Raw genomic sequence first — 27,428 nt, 5'->3', positions numbered from 1 at the left:
GATGTGCTCGTGTCCGTACCAGCAGGGCAATATGGCGGTGGCCTCGGACGGCCTTGTGGAGCGGCGTGAGGCCGTCTTTGGCACGGAAGTCGATGTGGGCGCCCCCGTCCACCAACACCCGGATGGGCTCGCCCCCGCCAGGCTCACACTGAACGGCCAGCGACAGCGGGGTCTCTGGGGGTCACAAACGTACACACACACACAGAAAAACAGACATACACACGCAAAAACACGACGCACACAAAACACAAAAAACATTACAAACACACACAAACTCAAACAAACACAAATAGACAAATTCATATACAAAACACACACCCACGAGTACAGAAACAAACACACATTAAGACAATCAAACACAGACAAAAGCACACATATACGCGCCATCGCATACATACAAACACACACAAACATGCACTCATACACACGTCATCACACACACACACAAACATACACGTACTCAAACACATAGGCACACATTCACACACACATTCACACCACCATACACAAAAACACAAACGTATATATATATACACAAACAAACAAATACAAACACTCATACACACACATAAACACAAAAACAGACAAACATATATGCACAAACCCACACAAATACACACCAATAACCACAAACATACATGTATAAACACACAGAAAAGAAACACAAACAAACAAATCACACGCACGCACAAACCACCACCACCACACACATAAAAAAAAACACACACACACACACACACTATGAGTGGCGGCAGTGAAGTGCACCATCCCCCTGCTGTCGACAGGAGGCATTACGCGTGTTGACACCGGCAGCCTCGGCAACACTCGCACTGTAAAGCGAGTGTCAACACAGCGGCAAGAGGCGCCAAGAGCAAAGTGACGCATGGAAGCCATGTTGTCACACGTAAGGCGTGACTTATATTCTACTCGTAGTCGGCATGTGTTACTCCTTCTCTGTGACCGAGGTTTCTCATGAAGTCCAGGCTTCCTGGCCTGGTGTCGTTGGATGGCTTTGCAGTCACTGCTGACAGGATTGAGCGAAACGTACGTATGGCTATACAATAGACAGACCGTTCTTTATTATTATTTTTTTTAACTTATTAACTGCCGTGGACCTTTACACTGAAATGCAACCGTCAATACAGGGAGCTGTGCTTTAAAAACAATTGGCAGTGTAGGAGTTAGGTGCAGTTTTCTACTGACCGCCGGTGTCGGCATCCTGGTAGTTGGGATCGAGGCCTTTGTCCAAGAACTTGCTCATCTTGTCCACGCCGCTGGTTTGGATGTAGTCCATGAATTTCTTCAGGCTGGCCTGCACGGGGACAGAAACACGCACTCTTTATGGCGCCCTCCCCCCCGAACACATATACTGTAACTTACAGAGCAAAGTTATCAGAAAAAAAAGTTTTGCTTTGTTGACAGAAGTTCCAACTTTAGCTCAGTATGCTTTACCTTTTCGACCATATAAGGCCACTGTACAAAGCCCAGCAAAACCAAACAAGTATGTACCAGCCGGTGGATGTTTACTTGTATTCTGTGGAAGTAGTTATCGATATTGTGATATATGACAACATGATCTCTCACGATGCAGTGTCAATACACAATCATGAAGTACCGGCACAGAACTGTCAATATTTCGATTATTGTGAGTTTTTGTTGAGTTTGCTTAACCTTGGTGTGCAGTTTGGCCAGCTGCTTCTCATCCAGGTTGGTCTGCTTGTACACTCGCGTCTTGTATCGGAACTAAAAGCAGAGGGAGAGGAACACTTGCTACACATGTTTTAAGTTGAACTAGAAAGACAGTATAGAGATGACAGTGCATCATATGCTGCATATGCTGCTATGTCTCAAAGTCAGGAAGACAAGAAAAAGAATGTCCCAAAAAAATAGGGGTTTATTTAGTTGTTTAAAGGTTGTAGAAATGTGACAGGTAGCACAAAAAAAAAAAAAAAAAGAAGAACTAAAACAAGACAGTGCATAGAAAATATGCTGTTTACTGCCATTTTTTAAAGGCAAGAAGACAAGAAAAATATGTAAATGTCACAAAAATCAGGAGTTACTTTGTTGTTGTAAGGTACAGGACAGAGAACTTTAAAAAAAATAAAGCAAGAGAGTGCATGATATGCTGCTGACCCTCATGTCTCAAAGTCAGGAAGACAAGAAAAGGATTAACATTACACAGAATTTTGGATTTACCTTGGTGTTTTACCTAGTTGTCAGCTACAGGACGGTGAACTTAATAAATATCTAAAGCAAGAGGGTGCATGATATGCTTCTTGCTGCTATGTCTTAAAGTCAGGAAGACAAGAAAAATATGGAAATGTCACAAAAATCAGGAGTTACTTTGCTGTTGTCAGGTACAGCACAGATAACTTAAAAAAAAAAAAAAGCAAGAGAGTGCATGATATGCTGCTGACCTTCATGTCTCAAAGTCAGGAAGACAAGAAAAGGATTAACATTTCACAGAATTTTGGATTTACCTTGGTGTTTTACCTAGTTGTCAGCTACAGGACGGTGAACTTAATAAATATCTAAAGCAAGAGGGTGCATGATATGCTTCTTGCTGCTATGTCTTAAAGTCAGGAAGACAAGAAAAAATATGGAAATGTCACAAAAATCTGGAGTTACTTTGCTGTTGTCAGGTACAGGACAGATAACTTTAAAAAAATAAATAAAGCAAGAGAGTGCATGATATGCTGCTGACCTTCATGTCTCAAAGTCAGGAAGACAAGGAAAGGATTAACATTTCACAGAATTTTGGATTTACCTTAGTGTTTTACCTAGTTGTCAGCTACAGGACGGTGAACTTAATAAATATCTAAAGCAAGAGGGTGCATGATATGCTTCTTGCTGCTATGTCTTAAAGTCAGGAAGACAAGAAAAATATGGAAATGTCACAAAAATCAGGAGTTACTTTGCTGTTGTCAGGTACAGGACAGAGAACTTTAAAAAAAAAATAAAGCAAGAGAGTGCATGATATGCTGCTGACCTTCATGTCTCAAAGTCAGGAAGACAAGAAAAGGATTAACATTTCACAGAATTTTGGATTTACCTTAGTGTTTTACCTAGTTGTCAGCTACAGGACGGTGAACTTAATAAATATCTAAAGCAAGAAGGTGCATGATATGCTTCCTGCTGCTATGTCTTAAAGTCAGGAAGACAAGAAAAAATATGGAAATGTCACAAAAATCTGGAGTTACTTTGCTGTTGTCAGGTACAGGACAGAGAACTTTAAAAAAAAAAATAAAGCAAGAGAGTGCATGATATGCTGCTGACCTTCATGTCTCAAAGTCAGGAAGACAAGAAAAGGATTAACATTTCACAGAATTTTGGATTTACCTTAGTGTTTTACCTAGTTGTCAGCTACAGGACGGTGAACTTAATAAATATCTAAAGCAAGAGGGTGCATGATATGCTTCTTGCTGCCATGTCTTAAAGTCAGGAAGGCAAGAAAATGTGAAAATGTCACAAAAATTAGGATTTACTTTATTATTATCAGGACGGTGAACTTAATAAATAATCAGCAAGACAGTGCATGATATGCTGCTTGCAAGTATTTCTCAGTCATGAAGAACAAATCTGGATTTACTTAGTTTCTTTTAAGTTAGTAGCAACGTGACAGGTTAACATATAAAGAACTAAATTATGCTGCGTGAAGTCGGTGCGCATACCTCCAAATAGGGCACCCCTTTCTCAAAGGACTGCGGGTACTCCTTGAGCAGCCGCTCCTCCTCCAGGAATTTGGCGTCGTGGCCGTCGGTGGCGGGCTGGAAGAGGCCGTAGTTGAGGACGTCGCGCAGGGACTCGGTGAGCGAGCACAGCACCTGCTGTTTGGCCTTCCACACCGTGGCGTCCGGGTTGAAACGCAGGCATTTCTGCGGGAAAGAAACGCAATTTAGCGGCAGGTTTCGGGGCCTGAACGGGCAATGAATTTCAATGATGTCGACAATGTTGGAGGAAACCAAATGCAAGCGCTTCGGGGACTTTTTCAGCAACTTTAAGAAGTCTCATTCACTCGAACATTTGAGTGGGTATTAACTCAACTCATCCAGACTTTAGTCATAGAACACTTCAACAACAATCGCAACTGTAACTTAAGTGCAGCACATCAGATGGAACACAAAATATAAACCCCGACGAATATAATAAGTATAGGTTATTATAACAAAGGTTAAATGAATAAATAAATATTTTCTAATAAAAATATGAATACCGTACAAAATTTGATGTATAAAAAAAAAATCTGTTAAAAATCATCCTGTTCTGTTGCAGGCACATTTGACCCATTTTAAAGTTTTTGTTTTTAAATGCAAAACCAAAAAACATTTGAGATCAACTCGAAAGTATATATTTTATTTTTATTGTTTAAAAGTATATAAATCTACAAAGATATTTAAGCAATATTTTGGGTAAAATGTTTGCTGTTGACCTTATTTTTGCATCTTGTATAAAAAAAAAAAAAGTTAAATATTTAAAAAAATATATTGTTTTTAAATCATTTGGGATAAAACATCTTCTGCAGGCTTAACCTTTTCCTTTTAAATTGACCCTTTTAAAGTGTAAAAATTCAGAAACAAATATTTTTAAAAATCTTCTGTTTGCTTTTTTTCAAACCATTGTATTTTTTTTCATTGACCCATTTTAATGTTCAAAAGAAAAACAAATTAATGGTAAGGAAAAATTGGCGATAAAACTATTCATTTGCAAGCACCATATATGGTACTCTATAGGCTCCAGCGCCCCCGCGACCCTAAACAGGATATGCTGTGTTGAAAATTGACGGATGCACGCAGGCACGGGGAGAACACGCAAAGTCCACACAGGAAGGCCAGATTTCAAGCCACGATCTCAGAACTGTGAGGTGGGTGTGCTAACCAGTCGTCCACCGTGCTGCCCTTCATATTTCCATCCCGCTCCAATTTACATCATAGTCATAAAAGACAAGATATCTTTCTAGTCATGATGAGACGACTCGCCCACTGAATTGCTTTAAGCGATCACGAATAATGTTTCGTGAAGTTCATGACGCAATTAAATGGCCAAAACTTTGAAGGACTAAGAAAACCGCAGGCGCAGTGGACCGTCCGTGCAGCAGGGGGAGACAGCGCCAGAGCAAAACAGGTCAATGCCAGTGAAGAAGGTGCACAGATTGTGGATGACTGTACAGTGCGGCTTCACACGCACACACACGCACACACACACACACACACAAAGAGCCTCTGTCAGCAAAGTGAAGAAGTCACAACACAAAAAAAGCATGAAGGACATTTGTTGTCACGGCGACGCCGCACTGCTGTGCATGATTGCCCCTCACAGAGTATACACACGGTAGCTCACCGTCTCAAACAAACACACACACACACAGAGAGATTTGTGCACGCATCACATTCATTCTCCCTTGGTTTTATTCACCATCTCGCACAGCCAGCGCGGTTACCACGGCAACCGGTTCATTAGCTGAGCAAGCTGCTTGTTGCCATAGAGACATCCCGTAGAGATGGGGTACTTTGTGTGTGTGCGTTTGGGTTTATTGGTGTGTGTGTGTCTAAAGGGGTTGGGGGTTAAAATGGAGGGCAAATGATTCAGAGAGAAAATGGTGATGATTGGTTTGGCTCAGTTTCACGCACACACAGACACTAATAAACACAAATCTACAAAGTGCGAGCTCAAGTTGACATCTCAGGGGAATAAAAACAATCGTGATTCTTAAGCCGCAGAAGACGTTGTGGTCGGCCTATCGAGCGGCGGTCCCTCTAGGAATTAGACCGTTCTGCCAGTTCGGCCAATTAGGGCTCATCACAAACACGCCGGACGAGTTTCTCCTCCACGACTTCATCAGGGACGCAGACGGCTTATGTAAACATTCTTTCGATAAAAGTTCCCCCGCACTCATCTGGCTCTTTGCGTTGATGACGTTAAGGCTGTCTTTATAAACCGCAAGACAGAGCATGATATACCTCCGGCTGTTATGTCTCGCTAAACTCAAGGAAGGAAGAAAAAAAAAAAGATTCTATGGTCACCAAAAATTTGATTTCCTTGTTGATTTTCAATTTGTAGCTACATGACGAGTGGCAAATAACGAACGGACGCAAGACCAGCCATGTCTCATTGAACTCAGGAAAAAAGAAAAAAAAGTCACAAAAATCTGAAATGACTGGTCTCTTTTCAGTTTGTACCTACATAAAAAGCTAAAAAAAGAAAAGCAACATGGCGCATGATATGCTGCTGACAGCTAGGTCTCGCTAAACTCCCGAAGAAAAAAAAAAAGACAATCAATCACAAAAATCAGGATTTAGTTGTTGCTTTTCAGTTTGGAGATGCATGATAGGCTGTCAAAAGATAACTAAAGCAAGCAGGTGCACGAAATAATGCTAGCGGGTATTGTCAAATAAATCCGGATTCATGACAGGACGCCAATAATGTAGTAAAGCAAGACAGTGCATGATATGCTGCTTGCTGACCTCATAACGAAAAAAGATAATGCCACAAAAAGCAGGATTTCTTTTGTTGCTTTTCAGATTGTAGCTACATGACAGGCTGCCAATCAAGAACTAAAGCAAAATGGTACATGGTATGCTGCTTGCTGAGCTCAGACAGAAGAAAACATTTATGGTCACAAAAATCGGGATTTATTTTTGTTACTTTTCTGTTTGCAGCTACATGGCGAACCGTCAATAAAAACCTAAACCAAGATGGTGCATGATATGCTCCGAACTGAACTCAGAAAGATTGAAAAGAAAAAAAACGATATTTTCACAAAGATCAGGATTCCTTTAGTTGCTTCTCTGTTAGTAGATACATGACGGGCAGACAACAAAGAACTAAAACAAGATATGCTGCTAGTTCTGTTTTGCTGGACTCAGAAAGAAGAATAAAGACAATATTGTCCCAATACTTTAACCATAGTTTCTAAGGGTGGTTCTGAATTTCTAACATAACGAATGGTCGGGGGAGGAAAGAGATACAATGAAGACAATCAACAGCTGGCGAAAATAAATCAATTGGCAAGAATGAAGGAGTCATTCTGAAGAAGAAAGGCTCACTTAAATGGTGACATGACTGTCGTTTAGTGCGCGCGCGTGTGTGTGTGTGTGTGTGTGTGTGTGTGTGCGCCGTGTGCGTTTGGGGTTATTTCCCAACAGAGCTCATTAAAGTCTTCCCGTCCCCTGAAACACTCAGCCTGCACTCAAAAGGCCACGGTGAGGGAGTAGGGAGCGAGAGAAAAGGTCGGGCATGGGCAAATGAAGATGAAGAACGGCGAGGACAGACACGGTGGGCGGACGGTAGCGGAAAAGTGCGGTTCCGCTATAAGACGGGATTTGTTTTCAGAGGTTGCATGAACACACGGAGCGAGGGGAAGATGCTGCAACATCAAATCGTGTAAGTGTGATCGAGAATCTCAAAATCCTGTTTTTCAACTAAAAAAATGGTTGCATGGTATGATGCTTGCTGAACTTGAGAAGAAGGTGGGGGGGTGGGGGGGGGGGGATGACACTAGACACACAATTTGCATAAATATGCAGAAAAACAGTGGCTCTATGCTGAAAAAAGACCTAAAGCAAAAAGTGCATAACATATATATATTTTTTTATTTTTTTTATATCTGGATTTATTTTGTCAGTTTTCCCTATGCAGCTACGCGACGGGTAGCAAATAAAGAACTAAAGCTAGAAGCTGCATGATATGCTGCTTGCTACAATGTCTTGCTCAAAAAAAAAAAAAAAGAAAGAAACAATTGCTTAAATCTATGGATAAATTGTACAAAAAGCAGGATTTATTGTGTTGCCTTTAAGTTTAACGCTTCATGACTGGTCGTCAATCAAGACCTAAAGCAAGACACTGTATGGTAAGATGCTGGCTGAACTCAGGAAGAAGCCGAAAAATTACATCTGTCAAAAAAACAAAACAAAAAAACAAAATCTGGATTTATTTTGTTGCTTTTCACTTTGGCTGCAAAGTGAAAAGCAACAAGACAAAACTGGCAGCAAATAAAGAACTAAAGCTAGAAGGTGCATGACATGCTGCTTGCTACAATTTGTCACTAAAAAGGGAAGGCTTTGTGTGAAAAAAAAAAAAAACAATTTATATTGTTGCATTTAAGTTTGTAGCTTCAGGACAGGTTGCCAATACGTAACTAAAGCAAAACAGTGAATGATATGCTGCTTGCTACCACAGTTTATTTTGCTGAACTTATTCATATTTTAAGTCTTTTTTTCCCCTCAATCTAACCCTAACTCTCCAACATCTTGTAGAAAGTCCTCCCCGAAGAATTACGTTCTTCACTTTCTGTAGGTGTCCCAATACCTTTGGATTCCTTGGTTGAGCCAAGCAGTCGCTCCCTGGTCTCATTACGAGTCAAAGCAAATTAATGAGCCATTAATGAGTTTATTGAGGGTGAATTAGCTGAAACGAGAAACGAGGCTCGTGCACGACGACGTGCATTCCAAGGGGTCAAGGTGAGAGCGCGGATGTCACCAGGAAGTGGGAATTTTTGTGGTTTTTGGGAGGTGTTGTTCCAAGGGATTTAAGAGGGACATTTTTAGGCTAGAATGGGTGGAAGTAAGGACAGGTCAAAGCTCGCCGAGGAGGAAGGTAGTATAGGTAGTAGTTAGATTTGGGCGGAAGGCTAGGCAAGGTGGAAACCTGGTTTGGTAAAAGTTCAATCAAGCGCAACCTACTTCCGCATTTGGCAAACAGGTCGAAACACTTCCTCCTAGTTCAAGAGAATGGCGGAGGGGGCCGTGACAAAGCAACTGTACGACCTTTAACACATTCACTGCCATTGACGGCTTCAGTAGTCAAATATCCATGTTAACTGGGAAGGCTGGCAGTGAATGAGTTAAACATCTACAATACCTTTTTTTTTTTTTTTTTTTTTAAACAAGATCTCACCACAGAGCCACCAAACCCAGTCAGCAAACATGTCGCACCGCCGTTGGACTTAGGAAGGTACGGCGGCTGGCAGTTGCTATAAGTCTGACTAGCATCGGCCGAAAAGCATATATTTCCCAGTGTCATTAAACGTCTCAGGGAGGTACATTGGTTACAGGCACATACCTAAGCTTCTGAATGTTCCAGTGAGCACAGTTGGAGCCATAATACATAAGTGGAAAGCCAATCATACCGTCATAGACTTGCCTCGATCAGGTGCTCCTCGCAAAATTACTGACAGAGGAGTGCAAAGAATAATCAGAAGAGTTGTCCAAGAGCCAAAGGCAACCTGTGGAAAGCTTCAAAAAGCCCTGGAATTAGCAGGTATTGTTGTCACAAGGAAAATAGTGAGTAATGCACTCCGCCGCCATTTCCTGAAAGCACGCTCATCACGCAAGACCCCACTGCTGGAAAAAAAAAAAAAAAAAAAAGCATGTCAAAGCTCGTTTAAAGTTTGCTGAACAACATTTGGACAAGCCAGTTAAATACTGGGAGATTATAGTCTGCTCTAATGTGAGCAAAATTGAACTGTTTGGATGCCATAATGCACACCACACCATACCAACAGTGAAGTTCGGAGGTGGGAACATGATGGTCTGGGCCTGCTTTTCAGCAAACGGTACTGGTAAACTTCACAATATTGAAGGAAGGATGAATGGGCAAATTTACAGACATTTTTGACAAATATCTGCTGCCATCTCCGAGGATGATGAAAATTAAACGAGGGTGGACCTTTCAGCAGGATAATGATCCAAAAAATACTGCCAATGAAACTCTCAGTTGGTTTCAAAGGAAAACAAATAAAGCTGCTAGAATGGCCCAGCCAATCACCTGATTTGAATCCAATCGATAATCTATGGAAAGAACTGAAAATAAAGGTCCGTAAAAGAAGCCCACGGAACATTCAAGATTTGAAGACTGCTTGTGTGGAGGAATGGGCCAAAATCACACCAGAGCAATGCATGCGACTAGTTTCTCCATACAGGAGGCATCTTGATCCTGTCAAAGGCTTTTGTACAAAGTATTAAATAAATATCAGTTGGCGTGTTCAATACTTTTTCCCTGTGTCATTTCATATTTTTACACATGACTTAATTTCTGAGCTTATTTGTTCTACTTTCTTTGTAGGTATGGATTACTTCTGGTAATCATCTGGTAAAATGTTCATGTCAATAGCACCTTTGTAAATATGACAAATGGTGACATGTTAAATACTTATTTCAGCCGCTGTATTTAAGTGACATGCTCGCTTAAATGTTCATTGCGTTTTTCTCGTTTTTGTTGATCTGTAAATAAAATTTCTTCACCTGAATTGTGTGTCTTCACTACAAACACAAAATGAGGTAAATGAGTTAGTACACGCTAGATGGGTCTTGGATAGTTAGAGTAGAAGTTTGATTGGGCAGAAACTCGGATATGAGGAAGCCTTTAAGACTGTTCGATATTCTTAGTGTTGATGACAATATATTTAAGGTTTAATTGGCTCAAAATGAGGTCAAGTTGAATAGAAACGATCACTTTTATGGCGCCTTTCATGACTCCCACATGAATTTACGCTGCCGTCCTGTTCCATGCGCGCGTTCTCTAATAACGGCAGCAAGCGCCTGCCAACCTTAATTCACCTCTGTCCCTCCCCAGTTTCCCTCCGCTGCCGCCTCCTTTTATTGCCCCTGTAACTCTCCCTCTCCATTCCCAAATGGACATCTTTTTTTGTCTTCCCGTTCATCCATTCTTCCCATTTGTCCGAATAAACAAGCACGCCTGGGTGAATTATTCATGTCGGAATTTATTCAAAATGGAGAAAAACGCAGTGGATCAATAATACATCACATGTCAGCAGAGAGAGAGAGAGAGAGAGAGAAAGAGGAGGCATTTATAGCTACTGAGACTGTGTTAAGATGCAAACTTTCAGCTCTGGGTGTGACTGCTTATGCCTGTTTGCTTTTAACTCTCTGACTCACATGTACAAATTTCCACCAAAACATCAAATATTCACCAGAGAAGTTCTGTTTCAGGCGTTTCCACAGGCCAAAACATTAAAAAAAAAAAAAAAAAAGGTCAAAGTTCATAGTCATAGCAAGATCAAATACATTAAACAGAAAAATACTTTGATTTTTGAGTTTTATCCGATTTCAAACTTGGTGGACATATAGTTGGCAGCTAGCTGCTTAGCCAATTTAAATGTAGGCAGAGATTGACCTTTACATTAAGTAGGGCCCGGCATCGTTTGAATTAGCACATTAGCGATTCCGGTTCCGATTCCGGTTCCTTATTTCGATTCCGGCTCCAAACGATTCTCAATTCCGATTCTTTTCGAGGGCTGGGTCAAAAAAAATTATGCATGGTTTAAATAAAAGTTGTCCAAATTATGAACATCCATTTTCTCGACAGCCCGCAGCATAGACTAAAATAAACATTTGACTCGGGTTATAACCTGTATCAATATCAAACCTATGAACTAAAAGGCAACGCGTGTGGAACTAACCCAATTGACTTAATATTCATTAATTAATGTTTCAGGTAAAAGTTAAATATAGCATTGTCAAAATAGTTATTTTGGACCCGTTTCATCATGTCAAATGGTTTATATGTACAACTTTTAACTTGACTTCCTGTTTTTAACTTGTAGCCTTTTTTTGTTAAGGCTACGCACTGGAACTCAGCATTTAGACATGAAAAGTAACTTAAAACGGCACCGGTGATTTTTATTTTATTTTATTTATTTTTTTTTTAATGGATGGAACCGACTGCTATAAAACGCTGCTCCCTTTCCTTATTTTCACCAGTGAGGAACATGGCTAGTGTTTGTGATACTGTGAGACAACGTTTAGGTGAATTTTCTCCCAAGTCATTGTGATGTAAACTTTAAAGTTTAAGGTAAAGTTTTACCTCAATGTTAAGCTTTTTTTTTTTTTTTTTCCTGTCACCGGCTCCTACGTTGGTTTGCACATGCAGCTCTACATCAAATTAAAGGCCGCGACAAAGTCTAAATCTATGTATTTTGGCAGTATGCTTTTACATGTTGACACAATAACCAAAAATCATGTTTCAATTCCCTCTTCACTCTGTTGCCGTGTTCAGAGTGACGGAATGTGACGGCTCATCGATCCATCCCAATTGAAGACAAGCCCTATTTTAAAAAAAAAAAAAGCCTTTTTCCTGGTTGTATCATACAATTTAGGAGCTCTTGTCGTTTTCTACTTCCCCTCTTCAAATGCTTTTCCCACATGGAGGGCTTTTAAACTCCTCTCGCCGACGACCACTGTGATGGCAATTCAATGCTTTTTTTTGTTTGTCTGAGGTCACCTTGAACGGCTGGCTCTCGAGCTCAAGCACAGTTTAACTTGACGGATTGAAGCCCTCATCATGCTAATAAGTTGGCTAATGTTCTTGGCATTTGGGTAACTGGGCTGCTTTGAAAATTAATTTAACTCAATTAAAAACTATTGAGCTTTTCTCATGCACTTGCTTTGCTAACTTTTACAAATAAGTGGAAATAATCAAGCTAGATTGAGCAAAAGCTCGGCTGGGTGGTAGCTAGATTGGTGGGCGGATAGGCTAGGTGGAAACTTGGTTTGGAAGAAAATAGATTAGGCTTGAAGGAAACTAGGATGGGCTAAAATGGGTGGAACCAAGGATATAAGAGAAAGTCAGGCAAAGGGAAATCTAAGAAAGATGGTGGCTGAGTTACTTAGTTAGTAGCTTGGCTAAGTAGAAGCTAGGCTAGGAGCGAGCAAGGATACATCTTAGTTAGAATTGGGCGGAAGCGAGGCTCTGCGGAAACTTGGTTTGGTAGAAGATAGATTAGACCGCAAATTAGGCTAGGAGGACGGTAGGATAGGGGACACTAGATTGGGGCGAAGATAGGTTAGGTGAAAACTCGGTTCGGTAGAAGATAGATTAAGATAGGAGAAAGCTTATATGGGGTGAAATGGATTGTAGCAAGGACAGCTGGAAGCTAGGTTAAGGGAAAGCTAGTATACAGTATGTGGTCGCTGAGCGAAGTGGTAGTTTGACTAAGTAGAAGCTAGACTATGAGCAAGCTTGGGTAAGTGGAAGCTAGGCTAGGTGGGAACTTGTTTTGGTAGAATATAATTTAGGCTGGAAACTGGGTTCGGAGGAACCTAGGATAGGAGGAAGCTAGAACGGGTGGTAGCTTGACCAAGTAGCAGCTAGACTATAGGCAAGTTTGGGTAGGTAGAAGCTAGTTTGGGTAGATGTTAGGCTAGGTGGTGGCTAATATGTGGTAGCGCAGAGAGGTGGAAACGTCGTTTGATTAGCCAGACAAGTGGTAGCTGAGCTAGGCGGAAGCTAGATTAAGCAGAAGATGAGTGGAAACTAGGCTAGGAGGGAGATCGGATAGGTGGTAGCCTTGGTAGGTAGAAGCTTGATTTGGCTGGAAGCTAGGTTAGGTGGTACCTAACCTAGGTGGTAGCTCACCAAAGTGGGAACTTGTTCTGGTAGAATTTTGATAAACCAGTAGCTTGGCAAGGTGGTAGCTATCATAGGAGAATGCTAGATTAGGTAGAAGATAGGTAGAAACTAGATTGGGCTGAAACTAGGTTAAGTGGTAGCTTAGGTAGAGGCTGGATTGGGCAGAAGATAGGCTAGGTGGACGCTAATAGGAATTCAAGGTCCCTGTTAAAAGTGACTATAAGTGTTGTGTTGTTGCCGTGGTTACACCAAGTGATACTCATGTTTGCCAAAAAGAAAAAGCATTCTGGCGGCCGCGTTGGCGTCCAAGCCCCCCCCCTCCCCAAGCTCCTCGGCGTCCACTCACCGTTTGTTTGATGTCCGGAATGCCGATGCGAAACACCATCATGGCGATGTGGGCGTCCTCGGGGGGCGGCGGCCCGGAGCCGGACGTGCGCTCCTTCGGCCTCCGCTGCTGCTGATTGGCCGGCTGCTGGTGCGTGGGATTGGCTGAGTAGGGATTAGACGCGTGTCCCGGGTTCCCAGCTCGTCCGGCGCCTTTCCCCAACTGCCTCGCCCCCTCGGCCCTGCCGCCCCCTCGCCGGACCTCCTCCACGTCCTCCAGCTCGCCGTTCTCCCCCTCACCGTCCTCGTCATGCTCGTCTTCCTCCATCTCCTCTTCCTCTTCTTCTTCCTCCTCCTCTTCCTCTTCCTCATCCTCCACCCCCGGGTACGGGCGTCTGCTGTTTCCGAGCATCCTCTGGTGCTCCTCGTCGCTGGACAGCGGGCTGAAGGGCATCGTCATGGCGACAGCGAAGGCGGCCCTAACGGTGACGCCATCATTCCTGGGGTGATGCTGCATGGGAAGGAAAAAGTTAATAGGAAGTATGGGAAAAGCCACAGAAGAAGTAGTTGACCACTTTTTAATCCTAAAAAGGGTAGTTAATGTAGAATGGTCACAAGATGAAAATGAAACAGACTTTAATGCGCCGTTAATGCAGACCAAACTCTGACAGCGCTTGAAAAGGGACCAAAGAGGGTGCCCCACATCCCCATACGCCCGGACAACACACACCCGGAACTGGTCGCCAGTCAATCCCAGGGCACATAGAAGCAAACAACCATTCGCACTCACATTCACAAGTACGGGCAATTTAGAGTCTTCAATCAACCTACCACGCATGTTTTTGGGGATGCGGGAAGAAACCTGAGTACTGTGAGAAAATCCACGCAGGATTTGAACCCGGTTGCTCAGAACTGTGAGGCAGATGTGCTAACCGGTCGGTCACCGTGCCGCCCAGTACAGAACAGACATACGGATCGAGACTTCTCATCCCTCCATAAGCCGCACTAATATTCGATGCCAACGATGATGATGACAGATACTAATTGGTTTTATGACACTGTCCATTATTTCCTAGGACAGTGATTCTCGAAGCGTGGTCGGTACCATTAGTGGTACAGTCACTGCGTTAAACTCCAATGAAATAAAATGTTAAATGATTGAAATCAAATGTATGACAGTGCCCTGAAAAAGTAGTAGCGCCCTTCTCAAATTCTTTGCATAGTTTCCCCTCTTTAATGTTTAAGATCATCGAAAATAAAAATTAAAAAAAGACCTGTTTGGAACATTCCACAGGTGAACAGGTTAATTGGAAACAGGTGAGTGTTGTGATTGCGTATAAAAGAAGCATCCCCAAAAGGCATGGTGAGCACTTTGGGTCTCATGGCATGGGTAACATGCACATCTGTGAAGGAATCATTAATGCTAAAAGGTACATACAGATTTTGGAGCAACCTATGCTGCCATCCAAGCAACGTCTTTTTCAGGGATGGCCCTCCCTGCTTATTTCAGCAAGACAATTCCAAGCCATATTCTGCACGTGTTACAACAGTGTGGCTTTTTCGTAAAAGAGTGCGAGTACTAGACTGGCCTGCCTGCAGTCCAGACCTGTCTCCCTTTGAAAATGTGTGGCGCATTATGAAGCGTAAAATATGACAGCAGAGACCCCGGACTGTTGAACAGCTGAAGCTGTACATCGAATGGGAAAGAATTCCACCTACAAAGCTTCAGCAATTAGTTTATTCAATTCCCAAACGTTTATTGAGCAATTAGTGTCCTCAGTTCCCAAACATTTAAAATGTATGGCATGTTATGAAGCGCAAAACACAACAATGGAGACCCCAGACTGTTGAGCAACTGAAGTTGTACATCAAGCAATAATGGGAAAGAATTGCACCTGCAAAGCTTCAACATTTAGTGTCCTCAGTTCCCAAACGCTTATTGAGTGTTGGTAAAAGGAAAGTTGATGTGAAACATCTCCCTGTCCCATCTTTTTTGGAACCTGTTGCAGGCAACAAATTCAAAATAAGTGATTTTTGGGAAAAAAAACACACCAAAACATTATCAGTTTGAAGATTTGTCTCAATTGAATACAGGTTGGAAAGGATTTGCAAATCCTTCTATTCTGTTTTTATTTACGTTTTACACAATGTCCCAACTTGATTGCAATTGGGAATGCCAGGTTAGCATTGCTAGCTCCAAGTCGGCTGGAATTTCCCAAGAGGAATAAACAAAGCAATCAAAAGATCAAAGTAGCCATGCTAATCTCCGTTTGATAATCTGGCTGTCATCCATCTTCCTCTCTACCAACTGTCCTCGGAGATCCGTTTCCGCTGCAGGATCAAACCGTTAGCGCATTCAATCAGCTCAGCTGCATTTTAAAAAGCACATTAACCCTGCTAACCCTTCAGTAATAGTGCCAAGAGTGGGGTAGCATAAAGTGCGCAAATTTTTAAATGCAAAAAAGGTATCCTCTGCACCAAAGACAGCCAGGATTCATTAATATGTAATAGTAGATTAGGAGAAGAAGAGGGTGTAAAATAAAACGGAGTAGCTCAGCTAGGTAGAAGCTAGGCTGGGTTAATCCGCTAAACGCGCAACCTACTTTCGCACTTCCTCTTCGCTCGGGTGAATGGAGAAGGGGACCGTGAAATAGCACCGATGGGAACTTTAAACATCTACAATGTCTTTTTTTTTTAAACATACGATGTCATCACACAGCCACCAAAGATGACAATAGCCGGTCATATCATATTTGTATAAATAGTTATGATGGTTAGCGTAGCATACACAGGAAGTCAGCTATCCCGTTTTCCATGTTGGCACGTGTCGTTTAGCATATATAACATTGCAAGATTAGGTGGAAGCTAGGATTGGTGGTAATTGACTTTGCTGGCAGCTTTGCGTGGTAGATAGATAGATCGGGACTAAGATAGGCTAGATGGAAGCTAATAAGTGATTAGACCACAAGGTCGAAACTTGGTTTGGTAGAAGCTAGATTAGCTGAAAGCAATGCTTGGAGGAAACTCAAGGAAGGATGCACGGATCGGATAGGTGGATGATAAGAGAGCGTAGGACTGGAGGTAACTGAGTCAGGTGGTAGCATAACTAGGTGGAAGCTGGGCCAAGTGGAACCTAAAATGGATGGAAGCAAGATTTGGTAAAAGTAAGCTAACGGGGAGTTCAGCAGGGTAGGGGCTAGCTAGGTGGGAGCAAAGATAAGAAGCTAGACTGGGCTAAAAACCGGTTGGATGAAAGCTAGGTGGTAGATATGTGGTAGCTTGGCTAGGTAGAAGCGAGAAGAAGTAAACCGTGGCTAGGTACTAGAGTGGCTTAGGAGAAGCTACGGTACACAGATATTAATACGTAGACACAACACGCTCCTTTTGAGCTGCGTGCCTACTGTGATGCTAAGCTAGGGAGGTCAAAGTCATCAGCCCATTTCTTGAGTGTGAATGGCAAGAAAACCACAAGAACAAGGATGCCAGCACATTTTTCTGCATACAGTTGTGCACCACGCTGTACAATCACAAGGGAACTAGGATAACCTTTCACAGGTAAAAATATTTTTTTTACTTTAAAAAAAAAAAAAAAAAAGTTCCGTCTTGATAACTGGAAGTTGGTTGAGACTTGAGCGAATTACAACTTCATTTCAATGCCATGCATTGCTTTTGATGGGAACATCGATCTTCCCAACATGACTGCCACGTCGGCGCGTCAGTTAGCTGGGCTGCTACAGCGCTTTGACATATCTACTTTTCAAATCTATGCTACAGTAGGTGTACAATGTTCAGCTAGATGCAAGCTAAGCTAAATCAAAGCTTTGCCATGTAAAAGCTAGGTTGGACTAACGCTTAGCAGAAGCCAAGCTAAGTGGTACTGCTCACCTACATATGTATGTTAATTTAACAAGTAAACACGACTTAAGATCAAACCTTAGTAGTCAAAACCACATATCTATGTCTCAAGAAACACTTAATTGACAACCTGAACAGGTGTCACAATACAGTCACCTCCATTGATCCGGTAATGCCAACACAAATTTATTTTATTTTTTTGACAATTGTGCAAACGATGCAGAGTCCTCTAGCAATTTAGAGCAGTTTGAAAATGACGACCTATGCTACTTCCTGGTTTTCATCCAATCAGTTTCCAAGCCTAGTGTTGCCAGGTAAGAAATAATCAGACATCGTTGTTCCTGTTAAGTCCAGCGCAACTGTTGACTGGCAGTGATCAGACAACAAGATGATCAGCAGTTGTTGGGTGTGGTGATGTCATCGCATTTCCTCTTCTCTGGTTGGAGAGTCCCGAAGCTCATTGCACAGTACTAACTAGCTTCATTAGTTGCTAGTAACACGAGCTAAAATGTTTGTATTAATTTAGTAAGTTTATTTTAGTGAGCTAATGAATATGTCACAATTATACTTTGGTGCTAATAAGTAGTGCCTACACTAAAGGTAAGTATGAGGTTTTCCCAAAGTGACAGAAGAACATTATACAACCTGCCATAGCAGTGTTGAGGAACATTTAAAGCACACAGAATACGTTCACAAATAATATATTTTACACACTATGTTGGGAAATTACTTGGTCAAACATTGTTTTGTAATACATAGTCATTCACGAGGGCCAAAAAGATGCAAAAATGCAACGCAGCAGACATATTGTATGTGGTAAAGACACCGCAGCAGGTGGTTTTGTGTGCAATGAAGCATCAAGAAATTAACCATGACTCGAACCAATGGCTGAAGTGTTTCGATGCTTCATGAAGTGTCATCTCGCCGGCTTTTGTTATGTAGTTAGATTCACGTTGCTTCTACGAGCGTACGTGTGGGACATCCGGTGAACTGTTTTAATAAAATAATTCAAAATAAATAAATAGAAGGAAACAATGACTGTAATGTGTTACGGTCATTAGTTTTTTTTTTTTTTAAATGGTATTATTTTATAAATTGCATAGGGGTGAGGGCGCAGTCTCCTGCTAAACTGTCATCAAGCAGTCAATCATTGAGCTCTCTCAGTGACGTCAATGAAACACAATGACAAAATGTGACATTCAGCCTTTTTATTCCGGTCACACACAAACGCATCTTCATCATGCTCAGCTCTGCCCTCCCGTCTATCTAGGACACGGGTATAGATAGACCTCCTCCTTGTCTCGGTCCCCAAGACATTTGCCTGGGAAACTTCCAAAGAACACATCAGCCCACTTTCCTGCTGTGAAAAAGTGGAGCGGCCAATTTCCCTGCCTGCTTGTTTGACATCGACGCACACAAAGTGACACGCAAAAAGTGTCCAACAACAAGGCCTGTGTGTTTGGGTTTACGGCATACTGGTGTGTACACGCGTGACATTCGAGGACATACTAAAGGGGTCAACTGTGAGACTTTCACCTAGGATGTCACGTAATCGTCCACGTGGGATCGCAGGGACTCCAAAGTCACACACGGGTTTCTTTTACGCCTAATGTGATGTAACAGTCCCACTAGGAGTATGAGAGGTGTAAGTGGGGACACTTGAACCAACCCTGAAACACTATATTCCAAGAAATACTACATATTTTTGTGATTCGCTCGTCATTCGTCCCTGTCAATACCAATAGTGACTGGAATTTTAGGGGGGGGGGGGGGGGGATTCTGAGCACTATTTTCTATTTTTATAGTATTTTCTAATACTTAGGATTTTGTGTTTTTTTTAACTTCAGTTTCCTAATATTGTTCATCCTAATACTGAACTTATTTTTTCTGTTTTTGACTAATATTTTTGTATTATTTCCTAATATTTTGTCTAACAACTTTTTATTGTATTTTTGTCCAACGTATTATTTTCTTTCTATTTTCTCACCTATTATTTGCATACCTAGTACTTATGTTTAACATTTAACAGATTTTTTTCATTTTTACCTAATATTTTAATATTTTCCCCTAAGATTGTTTCAGTATTTCCTGATATTTTTGTGAAATATTTGGTGCTTTCCTCTTTAAATTATTTCTGTATTTTACATCTAATATTAGTGGATTTTTGTCAAATATCTTTTTCTAACATTTTTGTCTGAATATTTGTTTTTACTTTTTTGATATTTTTCTGTTTGGTCTAATATTTGTACATTTTTTCCCATTATTATTTTCTCTTCTAGCATTCTTATTTAGTACAATTAGCATTTTTTTGTGTGTTCTTCCTATTACTGCTTCATAATATGTAATTTCTGTCTCATGTTTTCTTTTTTTTTTCAAAACAATTCATTTGTATTACTTAAAAAAAAAAATAATCCAATATCTGTGTATTTTTTCTAATATATTTGTTTTTTTCCTTTTGTTAGTATATTTTGGATTTCAGATTGTGCTTTTTATTGCTTTTGGCCTTTGTTAGCGTTTCACTATAATGGTGATATAAAATTTGAAATGTCGCGCGTCAGGCACAGTCAGTGCCGCTCGGTATCCCAGAAGCACCTCTCGGTGGACCCTGACTCATCGGAACCATCCCGACAAGAAACCCACAAGACGTCAGCGCTGCTGATGTGCTAGCGTCACCGCGTCCCATCAGAGTCCCCCCCCCCCCACGCCATAACCAGAGAGTCTCACAACAAAGACGCGAGGAGGCGTCTCATAAGTACACAACGATGCCGAAGAGGACTTCTTCAATTCATGAGTGCCATAAACGGAAGCTGGCAGCTGCTGCATGCATCACGTCGTTATTAATGGACTCTGCGGGTCACCTGCTGCAAACTTTGTGATCACAACACGACGGGCAGACCCTCCCAACAAAAGGTTCTCTGTCAATTAACTCAAGGTGGGAGTGGGAGTCAGGACCCTGTCACATCAAGACAATTTATTCCGAATGGATAGGCATCTATGCAGACACCGAAATATGACACGAATTGGTTCAAATATTCGAAGAGCTAATGCGCGCACTCATAACAATATCGACAGTAACAAATCAAGTAAAGAACAATGTTTCATGAATTCTGGGTACTCATAATGCTTTTTCGCTGACTGCATTTCCCGAGACTGTTAGTGTGAGGAACGGTGCAAATGGCTTATCCAGAAAATTGCCTGCTCAGACCATGTCCGCATTGGCTGTTGTTCACGTCACTCAAGCATGGCACGCCCAATAGGCACGTGGATGGTGACCTCCAGTGGACAAATAATATATCTGCGCCTCTCAAAAGTGGGGGGGTCTGGAATATAACCCTGCAATAAACGAGTATTTACTAGAAATAATACAAGGCAAAAGGGAGAGATTCCCTCTTAACCAGAGGGGGAAAAAATGTCTTAACAAAAGAAATCGAAAAAGCAGTAAATAATACATTTCGGACCAATTTGGTGAAACACGGCACATTGGTTGGGAATCACTGGACAATCTGCATTTTGCCGCGGCTCGGGATCGTATATCTATGAAGGATTCATTTAGCATTGGGAAATGTCAGTCAGACCTCATCTCCACATTTAGGACATGCTTGCTCTACTAAGTGGTCTTCTTTTGATCTCAACTGCACAAAAACTATATATTGTATATCATCATCATCTTCATTAGCCATTATCTATCCACCGTAGGATGAAGGCCTCTTCTTTACGTTTCCAACTACTAAGACATTTTGTAATTTTATATATATATATATATACACACATATACACATACAGTGGGTATGGAAAGTATTCAGACTCCCTTAAATTTTGTTATATTGCAGCCATTTGCTAAAATCATTTAAGTTCATTTTTTGCCTCAATGTACACACAGCGCCCCATGTTGACAGATAAAAATGGAACTGTTGAAATTTCTGCCGATTTATTAAAAAAGAAAAACTGAAATATCACACAGCCAAAAGTATTCAGACCCTTTGCTCAGTATTTAGCAGAAGGACCTTTTGAGCTAATACAGTCATGTGTCTTTTTGGGAATGATGCAAGGTGTTTTTCACACCTGGATTTGGGGATCCTCTGCCATTCCTCCTTGCAGATCCTCTCCAGTTCTATCAGGTTGGATGGTGAACGTTGGTGAACAGCCCTTTTCAGGTCTCTCCAAAGATGCTCAATTGGGTTGAAGTCGGGGCTCTGACTGGGCCATTCAAAAACAGTCACGGAGTTGTTCTGAAGCCACTCATTCGTTATTTTAGCTGTGTCCTTAGGGTCAGTGCCTTGTTGGAATTTGAACCTTCGGCCTAGTCTGAGGTTCTGAGCACTCTGGAGAAGGTTTTTGTCCAGGATATCCCCGTACTTGGCCGCATTCATCTTTCCTTCGATTGCAACCTGTCCCTGCAGATTAAAACCACCCCCACCACCATGCTTCACTGTTGGGACTGTATTGGACAGGTGATGGGCAGTGCCTGCTTTTCTCCACACATAACCGTTAGAATTAAGGCCAACAATTTCAATCTTGGTCCCCTCAGACCAGAGAATCTTATTTCTCGCCATCTTGGAGTCCTTCAGGTGTTTGTTTTTTTCGCAAACTCCATGCGGGCTTTCATGTGTCTTGCACTGAGGAGAGGCTTCCGTCAGGCCACTGAACCATAAAGCCCCAACTGGTGGAGGGCTGCAGTGATGGTTGACTTTCTACAACTTTCTCCCATCTCCCGACTGGATCTCTGGAGCTCAGCCACAGTGATCTTTGGGTTCTTCTTTCCCTCTCTCACCAAGGCTCTTCTCCCCGATTGCTCGGTTTGTCCAGACGGCCAGCTCTAGAAAGGGTTCGGGTCGTCCCAAACGTCTTCCATTTAAGGGTTATGGAGGCCACTGTGCTCTTAGGAACCTTAAGTGCAGCAGAAATGTTTTTGTAACCTTGGCCAGAACTGTGCCTTGCCACAATTCTGTCTCTGAGCTCTTCAGGCAGTTCCTTTGACCTCCTGATTCTCATTTACTCTGACATGCACTGTGAGCTGTTAGGTCTTATATAGACAGGTGTGTGGCTTTCCTCATCAAGTCCAATCCGTATAATCAAACACAGCTGGAGGCCAATGAAGGTGTAGAACCATCTCAAGGATGATCAGAAGAAATGGACAGCACCCGAGTTCAATATATGGGTGTCACAGCAAAGGGTCTGCATACTTATGACTGTGTGATATTTCCATTTTTCTTTTTTAATAAATCTGCATTTCAACAATTCTGTTTTGTTCTGTCAATATGGGTTGATGTGTGTACATTAATGAGGAAATAAATTAACTTAAATGATTTTAACAAATGGCTGCAATATAACAAAGAGTGACAAATTTAAGGGGGTCTGAATACTTTCCGTAGCCACTGTATATATATATATATATATATATATATATAAATATATAAAATTACAAAATGTCATAGTAGTAGTTGCAGTAGTAGTTGTTGTATCTATATATGAAAGAAAAACATATGCCAACCAAGAACCCCTTACACAGTAGTTCAAATCCTAATAAAAATTGCCAAAACGCTACAGTGCCATATGCCTGATCCTCAAGTGTCTTGTGTCAGCCACCATAAACCGGACGTTGTTTGCTATTTTATTAAAAGTTCTAAATTGCACTTGGCCTGCACTGTCAATCCAGCCTGATGTCGGCGTCTAAAATTCTGGACATGGACAGCCAAATGTGCCAGCACCGGTTTCAAATTTCGTGGAAATATCTATCATGCGGGTGGCACGCTGTCCTACTGGTTAGCACATCTGCCTCACAGTTCTGAGGACCTGGGTTCAAATCCAGCTGTGTGGGTTTTCTCTGGGTACTCCGGCTTCTTCCCACATTCCAAAATCATGCATGGTAGGTTAATTGAAGACTCTAAATTGCCCATAGGTGTGGATGTGAGCGTGAGTAATTGTTTGTCCATGTGTGCCCAGCGTCAGTGGCTGGCAACCAGTTCAGGGGGGTACCCCGCCTCTCCCAGTGTTCGCTGAGATAGGCACCAGCACGCCTGCGACCCTAGTGAGGACAAGCGGATAAAACAAAAAAAAAAAAGTCTCCAGGTCACATCCCCAAGAATAAACAGGAAGTCGGCCATTTTGGTTTGGAAAGGCTAAAACAATTTGCCCCGACAGGTTTCACCAATCGACACAAAATTTGGTGGACTTGACTCATATAAGGACGCATTAAAACATCTCAAGGACGCAAACCGAAAATTGAACAGGAAGTCAGAAATCATTTTGGGTGAATTCCCTTAGAAGAGCTCCCTGGAAAGACCCATAATAAGTAATAAAACAAACTATCGACTGCTCTACCCTGCACACTGCTACTAGCGCCCTACAAACCCACGTGTGTGAAAGTGTTCCTATCCTCTGGAGAAGCGATGACGCCGGTGCGGTCCTGCTGAGAGCTGCGATCACACACAAATAGCCTCGTAATTAATTAGCTCTGCGCTGTCTCCGCGGGACCGGCGCGAGGACGGGTGGCGCTTCGCCGCTCGTACGAAAAAGGCTCGCGGAGACGCGACGCCAGGACCCGCCGGTGGCCTGCGTGGGGCCAAGCTCATCCATAAGTGACAAACGACGGGTGTCGCTGCGGGCCGTGAGGCTGCCTGAACATATGAAGTGCTGTGAAATATTCATGCTGGATGCTAACTAAAAAGGGGACAAAGAGGATGATTGAACCACTGACAACAGCCCCCTCCCCCCCCCCCCCACAAAAGAAAATCAACCAATTTGATCTCTGTCGATGGTGGCGTTGCATCGCTTTGGATTAGAAATCGTCACAGCTTTTACGTACAGTATAAGATCAAGATAAGGTGGCTTGACACGTTGATTATGAGGGCGAGTTTTCTCTAATGGTATTACTCAAATTCATAACTGTTAAAATATGACTACTTTGTATAAAAAGTGCTCTAGTGCTGTATGAATTCAAAGTATACATGCAGGGAAGACAGTATTTTCCACCAGCGGCAATGTACTTTCACGCTAATGCCAAATACTGTACAAAACCGTGCAGTCATTTTTGTAAATACAGCCTGTTACTGGGTGAAACTCTGTTATGAAGTACCGTAATTTCTCGTGTATAATGCCCACCCCCAAAGTTGACCTAAAAATTCTGGAAAACCCTTCTACCCATGTATAATGCATTTTTACAAAGCATGATTTTGCTTCTGCCCATATAATCAAAACTAAGTATTTTTTCAAAGAATTATTCTGAAGTTAAGCACTTTATTTGAACATGTATTCATTTTTTATTTCCTTGCTCTTATTTTTAAATTCACAGCCATACTTTTATTTAGTAAATGAGAAAACACACAGTTGTGCTCATATGTTTGATTACCCAGGCAGAATTTGTAAGATGAGTACAATTCTTTCAAGGAAACATGAAAGGCTCGGCGAAACACATTTAATTTTATTTTATTTTAATGGGATTCAAATTCAACTGTCAAGCATTTCAGAAAAGCATGATCATTAAACAAAACATAACCATAAGGAAATGAATGATGGTTGTTGTTGTTCAGTCATATTTTCCAAAAAATAATACAAATGTCACAAATTCTGCCAGGCTACGTAAACTTAAGAGCAAAACCGTAGATACAGCCGGCGGGAGGCAGACGGATGGATGGAGAGGCTCGTGGCCACAAATGCAATCGCACTTCATAAAGTCAGTCGCTTGCTGACCGTTTTCATGTGAACTCGGTCGATCGATAGCAGAGAACCTCAGTCGGCAAAAGTCGAAGTATGCATATTTGTATAATGATATACTCTTGTCAAAGTGCAAGTTTATTATTCACGTTGCAGCTCTAAACTGTACATTTACGCACATTTGGCCCTCACTCGTTTGCTCATTGGGAACAGACTAAAGTGCCATTTATCAATGCAGCACGAAGGCCAAACCCTTCCTGTTGCTTCGTCATCATCATCATCATCATCGAGTTAAAAAAAAAATGTAATAAATAAACACCCACAGGTGCCCACTGCTGCTGGCACAAGAAGACAAATGTGTAACAAGCCCAGTAGGAGGAGGAGGAGGAAGAAGAGGCAAAAATAACTCATCTCCATGTCAGATCAGTGAATGCTGGGAGGAGAGAGCATCAATACATCCCATTGTGGAGATTTTGCATACAATAAAGCCTCCAAACGCAAGCTAAAAGGCCGATCTTTCAAATAGGAAAAATTGGAAGTTTAGATAACGTGTACAGGGACTTTCACCAACCTATTTACCACCGTTTGCCAGCCATGCCTATACCCCGAAAATGTCCGTGACATAAGTGTTTTTAAAACTATTTTCTTGGAGTTGTCCGCTTTGTGACGAAATAACATTGAAGACGCCTTTAAAAGACTTTTTGTGGGTAAAAGGTGAAGATGTTTTTTTTTTGTTTGTTTTTTTAAATCAAATTACCCTTTAAATTCATAAATGTATTTTCACTTAGAATACCCTAAATCAGAAATTACTCAGTTTACTGAAATAACCCCCCCCAAAAAAATCTTCTCTGCTTTTGGATTTGAACTCTTCACTCCTTCTCTTGATACGACCTCACAAACTGGCAAATTTACAGGTTGACACCCCCATTCCCTATCAGTACCTTTTACACAACGCTACTACGCTACACGGTCGCTCCAGCTGGTTTTTTGATGTATTTTAAGCCTTGGGGGGGGGGGGGGGGGAAAATGAAATAATTCCATGCAGCGATTTTCTTTGATCCTTGCCAGCTTTCTGCAGCGTTTGACACACATACGGCGTGCGCGCAAACACACGCACACAACCAGCAGCAAAGATGAAGCACTGCAGTGACTGGTAGAAACTCCTCCCAACATGGCAGCTAAATGCTCAGTTTGCGGCGTTACGGCGAAGAAACAAGTGTGTGCGTGTGTTTCCCACTGGACTTGAATGCGGCGTGAGAAGCTGCAAACAAACCCATGACACACACACACACACACACACACACAACAGTCATCCCGGCCTGTCTGCTGCAGCTAAATATAGACGCACCACTTTGACGATGCTGCGGAAATGGTATACAACCCCCCGAAACCCCCTCCTCGCCGCTCAATAGTGCAATTAGCGCCAATAAACTGAGAGTGACTTCATCGCGTGTGCCTGTCTGCACACACTGGCAAGACAAGAAGAGTGAATTTCTTTTGCGGTAATACGGGGACGGGGCGGTGGTGGTGACTGCGTGAAAGGGGACAGAGGAAAGCCAGGATCGTGATATAAGATTTAACACCATCAGCCAACACTGTGGTGGTAAAAGCAGTTGGCAGATTTCCCAGCTTGTGAGGTAGTATCAGAGGCGTAACAGAAGGGGAACTGCGGCTGTGTGAAAGAGGAGATCCAAAATGCCGGGACAGTGGAGCGAAGTTTAACACCCAAGACTCGCTTATCACGGCCCGGTGTTCTGCTTGAATGGTTCCAACACGGAATGGCGGGCTGAAGTTGGCGGAAATTGGACGGCTTCTGAGGTAGTATCAGGGGTGGGATGGCGGCTGTGTGAAAGAGGATAGCTGGGACGACTAAGGTATGAAGTTTAACACCTGCGACATATCACTGCCCATCCCTGGGGCCAAAGTGTAGACAACCAAAACCACTGTTGTGTTGAAAACTGTTCCATGTTGCATATGCAACATTCCGAACCCCCCCCCCCCCCCCCCCATCTTGTGCGATGAAAATGTTCATCGCATTTGCGCAAGTGCTTGTTTTAATGGTTGAAAGTCGCCTCCCCCCCCCCCCCCCCCCCCAACTGCAATCTCCTCGTCGTGCGCACCCGTGCAAGAGAGCGAGAGCGAGAGAGAGAGAGAGAGCGATCTCAATCATTGTTATGAATAGCATTTGAGTTAACAGCGAGTCGCTGCAATATGCGTGGCTGCCCGCTGGA

The 27,428-nt window shown here is 42.2% G+C and overlaps 1 protein-coding gene across 4 annotated transcripts in view; it reads right to left on the bottom strand.

The window, feature by feature from the left end:
* shank1 (SH3 and multiple ankyrin repeat domains 1) overlaps positions 1-27,428 on the bottom strand; it is a 76,249-nt gene that overhangs the window by 43,591 nt on the left and 5,230 nt on the right. For all 4 annotated transcript variants that reach the window (XM_061748654.1, XM_061748651.1, XM_061748652.1 and 1 more), the window contains exons 3-7: positions 13,712-14,200; positions 3,672-3,875; positions 1,672-1,743; positions 1,204-1,312; positions 20-174 (exon numbers count right to left, since the gene is read on the bottom strand). In XM_061748654.1, coding sequence (XP_061604638.1) covers positions 20-174; positions 1,204-1,312; positions 1,672-1,743; positions 3,672-3,875; positions 13,712-14,149 — 978 coding nt within the window. In that variant the 5' untranslated portion in view covers positions 14,150-14,200. The remainder of the gene's footprint in view (positions 1-19; positions 175-1,203; positions 1,313-1,671; positions 1,744-3,671; positions 3,876-13,711; positions 14,201-27,428) is intronic.

The sequence above is a fragment of the Phyllopteryx taeniolatus genome, chromosome 16 (genome assembly GCF_024500385.1).
Source record: "Phyllopteryx taeniolatus isolate TA_2022b chromosome 16, UOR_Ptae_1.2, whole genome shotgun sequence".
In the NCBI taxonomy this organism is placed as follows: Eukaryota; Metazoa; Chordata; class Actinopteri; order Syngnathiformes; family Syngnathidae; genus Phyllopteryx; species Phyllopteryx taeniolatus.
The sequence above is the reverse complement of the archived record's forward strand: the minus strand, read 5'-3'. Positions and strand labels throughout refer to the sequence as shown.